The following is a 15939-nucleotide window of genomic DNA, read 5'->3' as shown; positions in this document are numbered from 1 at the left end:
TACATCATCTCCGGACGACCCTGAAGAGTTGTGACACCGTGTCGTCTCTGTGCTGCTCACAGTAGACGACGCGACACTGCGTCGTCTCTGTGCTGTACCGTGCTGCCCACAATAAACGGACGACACTGTCGTCTCCGTGCTGTAACACTACGCCGCTTGTCCCGGCCTTCACTCCTTCACTCAGGAAACCTGTTCGGCTGTCCCCCCGGGTCGGGACACCTGGCGCCCGAACAGGGACGGGACAGCTGTAGCCCACCTCCCAAGACTGCAGAGGGTCAAAGACAGGTGTGACGAAGCCCAGGCTGCATTTCCTAGGGGCACAGGGGACCCACAGTCAAAATCCACAGGCTAGAAACTGCCAGTCATGACAGTTTGCAATGCTCTGTGATGTGCTGCACTGGCTGTGATGGTGACATAGACACAGACTCACCATGTCCCTGCCTCTGGGCCTCTGGCTCAGTCTGGTCACTCTCTGAGGCTCAACTCCCTCCTGTGAATAAAAGGAGTGACAGTGCCCTCAAGGGGTTGGTGTGAGGGCTCAATGAGAAGGAAGCTCCTGGTGAAAGGGAAGCACCAGAGACCTGGTGGAGCTGAATCAATGTCAGCTCCATCTTTCTTTCTTTCTTTCTTTCTTTCCTTTCTTTCCTTTCTTTCCTTTCTTTCTTTCTTTTTGGAGAGGTTTTTACTATAGGGCACATGCGCTCACCAGAAAGACAGAGACAGACAGAGACAGAAAGCGAGAAATCACCCCCAGGGGAGATGTCCATGCTGCAATCCCTTCTCCATTCTCCTCTTGGGATCTTGGGCATGCACGCGCACGCACACGCGCCCGGCGTGAGTTTGAGGCACCAGGTCTGGGACTCGAACCGCGTTCGACTACATGGAAGTCCAGCGACATAGCCATCATGGAGGTTTACAGTGGTTGATGGAGACCCAGTGACTGTGCAGCTCTCAGGCTATGGTGGGGCTCTTCCACCTTGGCACTGCTGATGTGGGGGCAGACAGTGCTTGGCTGTAGAGAGCTGGCCAGGGCACTGTGGGATATTGGCAGCACCCTGGCCTCTGCCCACTGGCCCACACAGCTGTGACAGCCCCAGATTCCTCCATCCCCTGCCAATTTCTCTGGAATAGGAAGTAAGGCAAAATGACTCCCAGTAAGAACCACCATAGGACTGAGAAAAAAGAATTCCAACGGGGATTGGTCGGGCAGGGGATGGTGAGGAAGGGAGAGCAGCAACACCAAGAAGATCCCCAGGGGAAAGTCCTGCACCAGCTACTCTGCACACGACCCCTGTGGTCTGCTGTTACTCAGGAGTGGTTTCCTCGTAGACCATCTTTCCACCCCAATCATCTGTGACCAATTCCCTGGAACAGACCTAACTGTCCCAAAGAACCCATTTTCCTTGGTGAACTTCTAAAAAGCAAAACAAAACAAAGCAAAAACTACACAAGTACTGGGCGCGAATACTTTTCTATAGGTAACCAAGCTCTGCAGATGTCTACACGAGCAGAGAGAGCAAGACATGGGAAGACCTGCTGCAGAGAAGGCCCGAGAACCCTGGCAGCTGCTCAGCCCAGACGGGCAGAACACGGGCTGGCCCCAGGTGCCCCTGGGGACACAGGATATTCCACATCAGGAAAAGGTGGGCCGACGGGCCTGCTCGGGTGCTGAGCGGACAGGCTGCCTGGGGTTCTCATGGGACCCATTTTTCATGGGACCTAAAGTGTGGAGGGACCACAGCCAGGTGTGAAAGGGTGCCCTGGCCCACCTCCAGTGGCCGGTATGCCTTGGGCTGAGAGGGCCATGCCCATCTTCATCCGCATGTCTTCCTCTGGGAAACTGATTCCCCTGCTGCATTCTCCTGCCCCACAGCCACGACGGCCCACAAAACACACTGGTTCCTAGCTAATTTAAACATCAATATTTACGTGGAGGTGTGGCCATGCATGAAATGTTCAGACACTTTCCTGGTAACCTATGATCCCCGGTGCAATAATGGGCCAGGTGAGAAGGGGTTGACTTTCTGTGGGGCCCACGAGCACCATGCCCCGCCCCGCTCCACCATCACCTCCCTGGCTTGATTCTCTTGTCTGAATTGCCTGGATGCTTTGGGCACCTGAGTGTGCTGTGGCTCCCAGCTGGCAGAGGTGAATTCGGGGTGTGTGCTGTGTTGATGCTGGATGCTGGGAAGGTGCCAAGCAGCTGTAAGCAGGACACTGGAGGATCCAGACACCAGCCAGGAGGGAAATTCTTGTGCAAACATGCCCCCCTTAGGGATGCAGTCTGGAGATGAAGTCTCTCCTCCCCAGATAATACTCCTGGTTAATGATGAGGGCGAGAAGTGGAAGCAAAGAAATGACGGCCAAAGGCCGCGATGGCAGAAAGGGTCCCGGCTGACTGCACAGTGAATCCTCGGTCCACCATGCGCCGAGGTGCAACGTCAGTGCTCTGCTTTCTGTGTTGCCAAACGAAAATCAGTACCTTAGAAACAAGGCCAAAGGCTCCCAAACCTGAATGGCCTCAACCTCAGTTATCCCAGGATCCCAAAGGGCCCCAGCTCCTGAAGAGGGGCCCCAGGTACAGGCCACAAGTCCCCAGAACTGACCTCCAGGCAGACACTTTGCACCGTGCATGGTGCTCTGCATCAGCATATACCGCTGCCGGCAGCCCTTAGGCCCCAGGCCTCAGGCAGCTGCCGGCTCCCCCTCCTTCGCTGTGGTGTGTCCGCATCTCTGAGTAGAGCTGCCCCGCTGAAGCTGTTCCCATTCAAGGGGCGACAGGTGGGCTGGGGCTCGCGAAGGCTCCCCTGCTTCTGTGCTGCTCTCGATGATGTGCTCGAGTGCTATCCTGTGACGAGGGTGATAGGGATGCCACCGCAGCTGTGTTGCACCACCTGCTCTGTGGGTCCCTGGCCAACTTGGAGACGAAGGAGAAGGACAGCTTGCTCTTTCTAACGCTCTGGGACTAGGCTGATCTCCAACTCCGGCGCACAGGGAAGGCTTCCTGGGAGACACCGCTCTCAGTGCCCCACTCAGCTCTCCCCTGTACCCCCGTCACCTTGCTGTCTCCTGCCCATGTCCAGGCTTCCACCGTGGCCATCATCCTTTCTTGCCCTCCCTTTTTCTCCTAGGCACCTTCACATCGCCATAACCTCTGTGATTTCTACATGTCAGCTATTCCTACATTCATATCAGGAAATCTAATCCCAAATTTTGAAAGAAATGACTGTGGGATCTGAGATGTTGAAGTCAGAATTCCTGGGAGTTCTTGGGAATTCCCCCAAATCTTAAGTTGTTCTTAAAATATCACTAATTGTTCACACTATGTACTCGTTATCATAAAACTTCACAATGGCTTGCTTAATAAATAGGAGAGGCTAAGTTTGGTGGTATTAAAAAGAACTGGAGCCTGGAGCACATTTTTTTAGTTGCCAGATGGCACACGTGCTCACCAGAGAGAGATGGGGGTGGGGGTGAAACTCCCCAACGGGGTGTGGTTACACCGCAATCATTTTCCCTCCATTTCTCCATCCTATCAGGATTTGAGGCACATACATGCATATGCCTAGCACGCTTTTCAAGCACTGGGGCTGGGATTCAAGCCATGGTTGCCTTAACCACAGGCTACGGGCTGGCCCCAGAGCAACTACTGAAACACCAGTGAATACCACTGAGTGTGACTAGAGTCATCGTGCGCCGTGTCAGACCCCTAGTGAGGTCAACAGCACTCGAATCATGAGTCCAAACTTCCGATTTGTTTACGGGGCTTTCCAAACTCTCCTCCTTGGAGCAGCACTCACACCGTGTGCTGGGTGCAGAAACATGTCCTCGGATCACAAAGATGACTCACTATTGGAGCAGACAGGCCCTGAACACATGCTCTTAACATGCATCGGCCCAGAGTCATCTGACTACCTCGGTCATGACCCTTCTCCCCCACGGGCCCCTGGCTCCCACACACCTAGCTCCTGGCCCGACTCAGCTCCGGGTCCTGCCCTTGCTTTTCTCCGTTGGCATGGATCCCTCCAGCCAGGAGCGTTGGCGGGTGCCTGTTCATTTTCACATAATACTTTTCCTGCCTTCTTTTTTTTTTTTTTGAGAGATCTTCACCGTAGGGCGCGTGCGCTCGCCAGACAGACAGAGAGAGACATAGAGACAGAAAGCGAGAAATCACCCCCCAGGGGGGATGGTCACTCCACAATCCCTTCTCCTCCATTCTCCTCTCGGGATCTTGGGCACGCACGCACACGCGCCCGGCGTGAGTTTTAAGCCACCGGGTCCGGGACACGAACCGCGGTCGACTACGTGGGAGTCCAGCGACATAGCCATTACGCTAACTGCTGGTTCCCCTGCCTTCTTGATCTTTTTTTTTCTTTAGATTTGTGAGGCAGACACACACATATCTATTGAGTAAAAGCTCAGAGGCCACGGTTCTGGGGCTGTCCTATCTCTCACCTGCTCCAGGGCTGCCCTTCGGGTCCTCCCAGAGCCCAGGTGAAACCCAACGCTCCTCTGCGCCTCGTCTGTCCCCAGATGCGCTCCCCTCTGCTCCCCTCGACCCTCATCCATGCAGACATTCAGGCTGGCGACGGCTTCATCTTCTGGCACTTGCCCCCATTCCCACTGCCTCAAAAGCCTACCTCGTCCTCTGCGTGACTGTCACCCACCCCATCCCCACTGGGGCCCTGCTGACCTCACTGCCTTGCTGGGAGGGTCAGAGGACCCCAGTGCTGCACAGGCTCTGAGCGGGTGTCCTCATACCTACTCAGCAATGCTGAGTTACAGAACAGACACTACAGTGGCTTTATTAAAATAAATGAACTAGCGTTACTAAATTAAGAAACGCAAATTGCAGAATAGTCCAGAGTTGGGGGTTGACTTCCGAAGGAATGATAAGCGTGTGTGTGTGGGGGGGGAAGGACACTGACACTGACACGCACAGTAGTCCCCTGTGGGGCTTCGGGTTTTCTTCCACTCCATCACTTCCCCCAAAATGTCTGTCCCAGCCTCTTGTCCCAAAAGTTCCCTTTCTGCTGGTAGAAATACTTACACATGGCGCCTACTGTGTGCAAGGTGATGTCTAAGAGTGTGACACACATGTGCTCATGGACCCTCATGGCCACCCACAGGCGGGTGGACACTGACACTGACACGCACAGTAGTCCCCTGTGGGGCTTCGGGTTTTCTTCCACTCCATCACTTCCCCCAAAATGTCTGTCCCAGCCTCTTGTCCCAAAAGTTCCCTTTCTGCTGGTAGAAATACTTACACATGGCGCCTACTGTGTGCAAGGTGATGTCTAAGAGTGTGACACACATGTGCTCATGGACCCTCATGGCCACCCACAGGCGGGTGCCGTTATTCCCAGGATACAGGTGTAGATGCCGAGGCCTGGGAAAGCTTAAGGGACTTTCTCCAGGTCACGCAGCTAGTCGGTGAGCCGGGATACACACCCCGGCAGTGTGGCACATGCCATGGCAGCAGGCGATTCCTGCCGAGTGGATGGAGTGCCTCCCCTGCGTCCACATGGAGGTGTTTGGGTCCCAGGAGTCATTCCACGCCCTCTTTTTCTGGAACACATTAAGGTACCTCCACTGTCATTTTCCTCGCTTCTCCTCATGGCTTTTAGAACGGACCTTCAACTCCTCCCAAACAGAAAGAAAAATGGCAGAGACAGAGGCATAATTACTGTGATTTGGGGGATGCGGGAGTGGGAAAACAAGAACTGTGTTTTCTACTGAGAATCCAGGTGAGAATTGGTGCTGTGGCCTACATTAATACCCGCCTTCTACCGCCCTTTCTCTCACCCCTCAAGGAGCAGCAAACTGCGATGTTCCCAGGGATGAATCGCTCTGCAAGACATTGTAATAATGTGCTAAACGACCGCACCACTAATCACTGACACGGCCGCCGGTCTGCAGCAAGGACTCCTGGAGTCCGCTCCCTTCCTGAGCAGCACTCGGCATCCCCCTGGGGACCTGGTCACAGTGTGCCACGTCTCTCAGGGACCACCTTTCCCCACACACCAGGAGGACCCACACCACATGAGACTCCCCAAAGAAGACAGCGTTGGGGGACCACCATTCATCTGCTCCCTGTTTTGGTCCCCACCTGGCCACACCGACACGCACAATTCCAAGTGGAAGAGAGATGCCCCACTTCCTGCTGTCCTACTTTCTAATTCAGAGCTGCTGCTGGCATGAGCGGACAGCAACGGGAGGCAGAGAGATTGGGAGAAAAGACTCCGACCTGCTGATTCTCCAGCGCTCACATCTGCAGATGGCAGATTACCGAGATGTTAGGATGCCCCTGCAGAACACAGCAGAATACTGACATGGAAAATGGCAGAAACAGAGTGGGAAACGTGCAGAAGCAGAGCCCACTTAATACTAGATTCCAGGTTGCACAAGCCCAAAAGTTTCAAGGAATATTTATGAGGAAAGTACCAGCAAAAACTACCCACTGGCTTTTATCTCTTCTGCCCACCTCTCAAACTGGACAGGGCTGCTGTTATTGAAGCTTAACAGTGGACGAGCTCACAGAACCAACATCGGAGTATAATACGCCAACCAAATGCACCCTGGGCAACATGGAGTGTCCAAAGTCCAGACCTAAATGGAGGAGCCTTATGAGCAGAGGAGAAGAGCCAGGACTACAAACTCAAGTGTGTGCAGGGCCAGGCAGGTAGTGTGAGCATAGGACAAAATCACCCAAAAGGATGCCACCGGGTAGGCTGGTTTAGTGTCCAGGAGACAACAGGAATGGCACGGACTGGGAACCACTTTGACTCTGGCCAAGAACAACAGGGTGGGAGAGTAGGAGTACCACCCATTCTGCTTTTTCAAGAGAAACTTAACAGCTGGACGTTCTCTGATATCTAATTTTTTGATGTTGGCAACTATGTCTATTAAGAAATACAAATAAAAAAGCCCCACTGTAGTGGCCAAATCGAACAAGTTGGAAGGGCAGGCTCCATCCTGGGCTGCAGGTTTGCACCTGTGTTCCAGGTTAGGATTCAGCACCAAATGACCCAGGTTCCTGTGCGCTGAGGGGACCCTGGGATTGACCAGTACCCTCTCCAAGCCTCACTTTCCTCATCAGTATTATGAAATAGATTATACTTACACAACTGCAATTACAAAGTATTATGAAATCTTGTGAAAGTGCCATATTAACAGCAACTTTGTCAGGTTCCAGCTAATAAAATGAAGACATGGTGTCCCGTAGGCTCTCAGGAAGGTGGCATACAGCAGGTGACCAGCAAGGCAGTGCCTACAGTGAGTGCCCAGTGGGAGGGGACCAGGGAGGGCACCCTCTCTGGTAAACAAGACTATTTATTTTCAATAACCACAATAAATCTTTATGTTCTTGAATTAGCACTTGAAAGATCTAAGGGAAATCTGTAAAGATTTATAAGAATAATTATGCTTTGGGGGTTTCTTTCTTTAACTAAGAGGTGTTTCCTTGGCTTTTGGTTTTTGTTTCCCCTAAGACCTCTCAGGCTCAGCTTTTCAGCAGAGACACCAGGCTCGCAGTTCTGTGGGCATACTTAGATAGGAAACTGTCACATGAGGCGTGCACCAACATGGTGAAGACTGGCCACCACTCCTCTTCTCTCCTCCCAAATAAAATAACCTGCAATTTCCCCCCCATAAGGCCATCTTGCTCAACAAAGGAGGGAGAAAGGGCAGCTCAATTTGGAACTTAGAGAAAAGCCAAAGGAAAAAGTTATTTCAACTGAAGTCTAGACCAATGTTTCACCAAAACTCCAGTGTCGATATGATGTCATTTGCCATAACCTCCTACTGCAATGCTTTTTGTTTTTAAAGCCCATGAAATTGAACCTTGTGTTCTCTGTGCTAATTAGGCACAAAAGGTTTCTCGCTCAGTGCAGATCAATGGCACCTGCACGGCTACAACTGCACGACACATTGCAGAGCGTCCATCAGCACCTGATTTGCACGACTGGGCAGACCGGTGTTAGGTGAGCATGCAACTCAGATGCCCATACTGCCCGGGGCCGCAGGCAGTGCCTTCTCCTCAGACTTACCCTTCACCTCAGCGATCTTATGGCCAATTTGCTATTTTGGTTCTAATCATCAGGAAATGTAGCCAAGATGCATATGATAAAGTGAGAGGTTGATTCCCACCATACATCAGAGGCCAGGAGGGGGCTCTTTTTTTTTTTTTAATTTTTTGAGAGATTTTTGCTAGAGGGTGTGAGTGCTCTCCAGAGAGACAAAAGGCAAGAAATCATCCCTGGGAGATGGTCACACCACAATCCCTTCTCCGTTTTCCTCTTGGGATTTTGGCCGTGCATGCACATGCGCCTGGCTTGAGTCTAAAGCCACCAGGTCCCGGACTTGAATCGTGGTCGATTATGTGGGAGTCCAGCCACATAACCATTATGCCATCTGCTGGTTCCCAGGCCAGAGGGCTCTTCCAAAGAAGGATCTCCTCTCATGAAGTCTTGTGGCTTTCTCAAAATGCTGAGATCAAGATCCGGGCATCACAAATATGTGGACAGAAGAAAACTGCTGCGTTCCAGGGTTTTCTATCCAGGGGAAAGTCGTCCTTTACCAACGGGACTACAATACAGCTACACCCTCTCACAAAATCCCTGAAGCAATCAGAAAAAACATAGCAACCACCTTGGCTGTGGTTTCAAAGGCCTTAAGCAGGTAAGAAGGGCAGCCCCGCCGACATCTGTCTCGTTGAAAGTTCAACTTGGAAATGTCAGCTGCACCCCAGACAGACACCCCACAGAAGCATGCCTCTGAAAGTGAACTCCACAGAGAGAAGCAGAAGAAAAAAACATTTTGAGTTCCTGAATTAATGTTTGAATGAAATGGATCCCACAAGCTCTCCACCTCCCATTTTGAAGAGATATGGTGAAAGGTAACTCCTCTTTTAACCCAGAAAACCTCGCAGACCCAGATCAGTACTTCTCAGATGAGTTGTGATGGTGTTCTTGGGAATCCACAGAATTTCTCCATAGACTGTTACATTTATGTTTTGTTACAATGGTTACATTTAAGAAACAGTGTAATATCTGAAGACTCCAAAACCAATCAATCCTTTATCCTTTGGGTTCCCCCAGGGTGCAAATGCCTTGGGCTAAAGAGCACAATTAGAATGGAGCAGACTCAAAGAAACAGAGACATTGTATGTCTCCATCTCACACACCGAATGTCCACACTCCATGGCAGGGACTGAAAGACTGGAGGACAGAAAAGCATTGAAAATTGTTATGGACACTGGGGACAAAGTGGAAGGAGAGTGGGAGAGGGGAAGAGTGCAGGAAGGGAAATTTGGGAAAAATAGAGAACTAAGACATTTGTGGGACACAGATACGGTGTCTATTGATGCTGCCTATTGATGTTGTGCATAGTATTCTCAACTTGCCCGCTGTGTGGCATATATCATGCTGGATAAAATCTCTTCATAAACTAAATGATGTATAATGACTGAATATAATAATAATAATAATAATAATAATAATAATAATAATAATAAAATGATGCCAAAAAAAAAAGAAGTGGACTAATCAGTGATAAGGTGGCGACAACAGTGACCACACATGCTCTGAGGCGCTACACAAGTAGATGATTCCCAGCAATGAAGCCAGAAGAATCGGCCAGCGGACACACTGGCCGGGTGCGTGGTGACCACAAAAGAACCTGCCCCACCTTCATGAGCAGAGATGTTTTCTGAAAAACCACAGCATCCATTATGTTAACTAACAACTGTGACTTTAGTGATTTTGTAAGTGCATAACATGGAAGCTGTTTCTTCTTCTTCTTCTTCTTCTTCACGTTATTGTGACTTTTATAAGGGATAAAGGGACAAATAATTAAACTTGGTCTTTTGAATGTCTTTTTTTAAAAAATATTTAATTTTATTTATTATTATTTTTAAATTTGCTATAGAGCACATGTGCTCATCAGAGAAACAGAAAGAAGAGAGAGAGAGAGAGAAAGTGAGAAAGCAAGTTGCCAGGTCTAGGAATTGAACCACAGTCTGCCATGTGGGAGCCCAGTGCCTTAACCACCATCCCGCCAGTTGGCCTTGAAATGTCCACATTTAAGTAATATTAATGTGAATATAAAAATAATTTAAGCTGACACTGGCAGGAGTCTCTGAGAATTTTTCCTTGGGTTTATTATGTACATTCTAGAAGCACTGACACAAACCGGTTCAGTTCGTGAACACCTGTGAGCTGCAGAGAACACACATCTTTCCTTTGATCAAAAAGTACCTGAGCCTAAAATCACAGAGCCTCCTCAAACCAGCAATGGCCGTGTGCATACCTGCTCTCTTGTGAAGGCCCAGGGCTGAGCCCCAGCCTCCATGTCAGCACCGGTGGCAGCCCCTGGAGCACCACAGAGCACCACATGGCTCCCTAACTACCCATTTCTGCTGCCGCTGCTGCCGGGCCACAGCTGATGTCGGCGCTAAAGGTACTCACACGAAGAACGGCATCAGCTGAGTGAGGGTCTCCTTCTTAGGGCTGGCGGCAAACTCGGGGACCACCTGGATAACTTTGTTCATGACGCTGCGCAGGTAATTCTGAAGCTGTTTTCTTCGCTCTTCTACGAACTTGGCATCCTGAGAAAACAGACAGGATGTGCATGGTCAGGTGCTTCCTTCACCCGGTCAGAAATGACCCCACAGGTAACTGGTCCCACTGTCCAGACAGCTGGCAGTTACTGGGCGATTCGCAGGCAGGGCCAGCTGCACGGGCATGTGATCTGTGCTGTCACAGAAGTCCTGCCCTTGGGCCTGGGCAATGATCTACAGAAGCCTGCCTTTGGACCTGGGTGATGATCTGCTGTCCCCACCTGGAAATTCTTAATAATTCCGGCGCAAGGGCCCGCATTTCAGGTGTGGACCCCAGGTGTCCAGAGCCAGTGCTGCTCACGTGCGTCGGCACTGGTAGGCTCCAGCTTAAAGCAAAGCAGCCTGGGTAGTGTGGGGTGCTGGGAAGGTCCTCTGGAAAGGTGAGGCTCTTTCTGGATGAAGACGAAGCAGGCACGTAAGCACAGAGCAGACAGCAGGGCAGGACCAGGGTCACTTCAACCGCAGAAGAAACGTGCTCTGACGACTCGCACGGAACAAACAGGAACTGCGGCCTGGAGAGGGCAGGCTGACTCTCCAGGTACCGCAGACTGGACAGGCACTCGCCTCTGCTCCCCCGTGCCAGCCCAGAGCCAGCCTGAGGCAGGGGCTCAGTGACAATCTGTCCCGGGAGGTCCCATGCTCAGATGGCACCCAGAAAGCCTGCCTAGTAGTGCCCTGCCCCCTGACAAAGAGACCCCCACAAAGCCCTACCAAGGGCCTCGGCATGGCAGAGGAGTTCATTCTTAATGGCGCCTTTAAGCCATGGTGGGCAGAGTTAGCAAATAGACACAGAGGATGCCCAGTGAAATGTGAACTTCAGGTAAATGAGGAAGACATTTTCAGCAAAAGTACACCCAGGAAGTATTTGGGGCACACACTCACAAGTCATTGGTCCTTTCTGACACTGCAATTTCACCAGGGCTCTGCTGCCAGCAGGGCCCCCTGGGACCACTCCAAAATCACAGCAAGGTCTCCTTGCCCAAAGCCACTTGGGTGAACTGCCTCAGTGGAACCTTCCTCCAGAGGGGTGGCAGCACTTGGACACTGCTGCAGGCTGCTCTAAGTCACCAGCACAGTCCCAGGTCAGTGGCTAAAACCTCCTGGAGCCTGGTAGAGGTAGCCTGGGTGGGAAGGAGGGCAGACATCTGGCCAAGAGAGCCACGGTCCCCCAGCCTGGGCTGGAGCTTCTGGGGCTCTGCTCCCCCATTCAGAATGCTGGGCCTGCTCCTGGGATTCCAGGTTTCAACTCCTCATTAGGCAATGAAGATACTCTTCCTCGGGAAGGTGGTTAATACGCCAGGTTAGTGCCGCGTGGAGCTAATCAAGCCTGGTTTTTTAATCTGCAAAGAAACCCTCAAGGACAGCTTGAGAGGCCGTGCTGCAGGAAGACAGAAAGGAGCTAATCAGTCCTGGAGGAACTTGCAGAGCTGTCTTTTTTTGGAAGAGGATGCTCAAACACCCTGAAGCACCAAGGAGAGACTGGAGAAGGTCCCTCATGCTGCATGTGGGGCTGGGTTGGGGTACAGTGTCCAAAGGAGTTGAGCCCTTGCCCCTGTGGAGGACAGCAGCTTCCACCCATGAGTCTCACCTACCCGTCATCTCTTAACTAGCACCTCCCTTACGCAGGTCCCAGAGGTAGCAACTCAGTTGAGGTGGGGTTAGCCCCTGGGATTAGAACTGCCAAGTCTGGGACTCGAACCACAATCAACGATGTGGGAGCCCAGCAATGTAAGCATTACACCATCTGCTGGCTCCAAACAGAGTAAATTCTAATGACTCTCCATAACCCTTCATAATAAAGTCTTAACCCTTTTCCACTTTCTTTCCACATGCTCTTTTTTGCAACGGCTGGTCCCTGGGAACCCAAGCTAGATCCTGTGCTCTGGAAATCCAACACAGCTGCAGTCTCGATTGACAACCAAGCACTTCCCACATCACCGACCCAGGAAGGGCGGCCATATTTGTCAAGCCTGCTCCTATGCTCCAGGCCGTGCCTCCCTGCACTGCACCCTACAACACACTGGGGTGGAAACAGAAGCTCAGGTGAGGAACTCGCCAGTAGGAGACAGCCGAGCAGGGCCCAGTCTCCAGACGAGGAGCAGTTGCAGACAACCACTCCCTCAGTACGAGGCCATTCTTCAACTTAGAGAAGAAATACCTACAGTTCCCCCTACAGCACCCTACTTCTGGGTCACCTGTGGCAGATACCGTTGGCTGTGTGAAGAGGAAGAAGCCTGTCACCTGTGGGCCAGCATGGGCGGGGCTGCCCGACTTCCACCAGACTCTGTTTCTCTCAGTCTTACCCAGGTCCTGGAGGGGCAGACACGCTGACCCCCAATCACCACACAGGCCTCAGCAGAATGTGGCTGAGAGCCACAGGAGACCTCAGGACAGTGCATCAGAGGCTGTGTTCTTGCCTGTGACTCAGTTTGAAAATGTTCTTTTTATGAAAAATGTTATATATGGTAAAAAGCAAAAATTTTTTGAGAGATTTTTGCTATAGGGCATGTGAGCTTGCTGAGAGAGACAAAAAGTGAGAAATCACCACCAAGGGGGGGGGGTGGCCCACCCCAGGGGGGGGGTGGCCACACCACAATTCCTTCTCCTCCATTCTCCTCTCGAGATCTTGGGCATGCATGTTACATGGACCAAGTGTGAGTTTAAGCAGCCGGGTCCGGGACTTGAACCACGATTGCTATGTGGGAGTCTAGCAATGTAACTATTATGCCATCTACTTGCCCCAAGCAGTGTAAATTCTAATGACTCCCATAATCCTTCATTAATAAAGTCTTAACCCTTTTCCATATTTGCTTCATTATTTTTACCTTTTCACTAAGGTATTCACTAACAAAGGTCCATGAACTAAATGTGGCCCACAGCCCACACCGTATGGCCTGAACAATGCTGAAAACAGAAGCAGGAGACTTCTGTGTCAGATCCAGGTTCCCGACTCACCTTTAAAGACAAAACAGTCCCACCATGGGCAGGAGCTGAGCTGCAAGTGCCCCCGTTAGCAGGGAGCAAGTGCCTCCGCCCTGCCCACCTGCTCCCCTGGGCCTCCCACCCGTTGGCCCCCTGGGGGCCTGTGAGCTTGCAACCTCTAGTTCACACCCTGTGTGCAGTGATGGACCCATCCAAGAGGCCACTCTGTGTCCAGCTCACATCAGGCCACGGTGACTTTCCCTGAGGCTGCCCGTGAGACCTGCAGTGCCAGCACCAGCCAGGGGGCATGAGGCTAACCCCTCGGAGGACTGGGTTCCCGCCTGGGAAGTGAGCATAAGGTGGAGTCTGTCGCAGTGATGAGAACCTAGGCAGGGTGTGGCAGGTTGGCCATTCAGGGCTGCCTGGCTGGGTCCTCTTCCTGGAGGAGTTAGTGTGTATGAGAGGGGGTGGGCAGGAATGTGGGGAAGCCCTGAGGGAGACGTCTAGGTTTACATGACTCAGAGGAAGCAACCCGGAGGAAGCCACTTTAGCCGGCTCCTAAAGGGAAGGCAGGCACCCACCAGGGGTCCCAGCAGGTGCCTTCAGGGTGGGGGACAGGCGTGCCTTGTGGAAGTGCAAAAGGAAACGCACCGAGAAGGAGCAGGGCTTGCTGGGGCAGCAGAGGCCAGGCCCGGCTGGGTTTAGCTCTTCCACAGGCATAAGCCTCTGTGCCAGCCAGAGCCCATCAGCACACGCAGCCTTTAGGCCACGGGAAGAAGCCAGGGGAGGCGGGAGCAAGAGGTGCTGGCTGGGCTGACAGGCGCTCAGGGGCCCTTGGCAGCCCCAGGCGGGGACAGCTTCCACATCAGGACGCTCCTGCTTGCAGTGCTTCAGTGGCTCCCACGAACTCGGCCCTCTCCCACACACATCTAAGCTCGTGGTGTGGCCCACAGGGCCCTTCATGATGTGGACGCAGCGTGCTGGCCAACCTCACCTCCTGTCACCCTCTCCTATCTCCCCTCAGCCACCCCCACCACCCGACGGGCTCGTCTCGGGTCCTGCATGGTCTCCTGATGGTCTCCTGATTTTCCTGGCTCTTGCCTGGGCCTAGGACACCTTCATTAGGGCTCTGTTCTGCTGCCACCACTTCTAAGAGGTGTCCCTGACATGCCACCTGAGGTCACTCTTCTGTATTTCGGCCCAGGCCCCACTCTCTCTCTGAAGCACTTCCTGCTTCCTAAAATGCTCTCACGCCTTCGTGTGCCTCTTGCTCGCCCACCTCCGCTAACTGCTCTGTAAACCCATGAGGACAGGCAGGGATCTTCCTATCCACTCCCTCTCATATGCCAGAGCCTAACACAGTGCCTGGGGACCGCGAGAGAGCCAGAACACGTTTGCTGGAAGAACAAAACATCAATGCTGGGGTTGGACTTAGGAGAGGCAAGCCAGGCCACCAGGGAGAATGGTCTGGAGGCTGTTGACAGAATCCAGATGAGTGATAACAAAAACCCCTGACCCCTGATGGCAGGCTGGGGGAAGGGGCGAGAATAGAGAAAACAAGGCTGGCCTAGACACCAGCTCTCTGGCTCCAAATGCCCCTGGGCAGAGAGTCAGAGACCAGAAGACCAGGGAATAGGTGAACACAGTCAGAAACAGGTCCTTCAGAGGCCCTATTTGTCAGGTGGGGCTCCCAGGAGGAGACGGCTCCACGGAGGGGCCTGCCCCACTGGGAACGGTCCAGCTCTTAAAGGAGTATGGGGTATTTATGAGTTTTCCGGTTGGGTTCCTGGGGCTGCAGCCAAAACGCAGATTAGAAGCGATGTGACTGGATAAAAGCCCAGCGCGTGGAGTCTGCCAGACTCCTCTGGTGGCCGCTTAATGAGTCCTCGCCGCCTGTGGCCCTGCTGCCGCGTTGTGTGGTGTTTCCTTCGCAACGCGTTGTCAGTTACGGCTCAGGACTATAATAGAGAGCGCTGGGAGTCAGCCCTGCCTTAAAAAGAACACCAGGGCTGTTTTAATGGGAGTCTTTTTTTCCCTCCAGAAAAGGTTAATTTTATTTTGAGTTTTAAGAAGACAAAGATATCATCAATTTCAGAATAGCTATTTTCAAAAACGATGGGGTGTTGTGAACTAGACGATGAGCTGTGGCTCCCGGAACCAACGCTGGGTGACACCCCCTGCACTCTTCTGACATCCTGTGTCCTGGGTCCTCCCAAGTGCACCTGCTCCATGCGTGCCCTGTTCTCCAACGCGACCTTCCCCAGGAGCCGGCCCTCCTGTGAGCGCCAGCTGGGCAGAGGAGATAACTGCACTTCCAGAGCCCCTGTCCCTTTTCGTCTAGGACCATCAAGGCATTTCATAAAATAAACAGGAACTCCAGTCCTTCGGGAGAGGCACTC

At 52.3% G+C, this 15939-nt stretch overlaps 1 protein-coding gene across 4 annotated transcripts in view; it reads right to left on the bottom strand.

Moving 5' to 3' along the window:
* SNX29 (sorting nexin 29) overlaps positions 1-15939 on the bottom strand; it is a 535094-nt gene that overhangs the window by 31834 nt on the left and 487321 nt on the right. For all 4 annotated transcript variants that reach the window (XM_027771071.1, XM_014587074.2, XM_027771069.1 and 1 more), the window contains one exon: positions 10467-10606. In XM_027771071.1, coding sequence (XP_027626872.1) covers positions 10467-10606 — 140 coding nt within the window. The remainder of the gene's footprint in view (positions 1-10466; positions 10607-15939) is intronic.

This window comes from Tupaia chinensis, unplaced genomic scaffold, assembly GCF_000334495.1.
Source record: "Tupaia chinensis unplaced genomic scaffold, TupChi_1.0 Scaffold000182_1, whole genome shotgun sequence".
NCBI lineage: Eukaryota > Metazoa > Chordata > Mammalia > Scandentia > Tupaiidae > Tupaia > Tupaia belangeri.
Note: the sequence above shows the minus strand (reverse complement) of the source record. Positions and strands in the feature narration are given on the sequence as shown.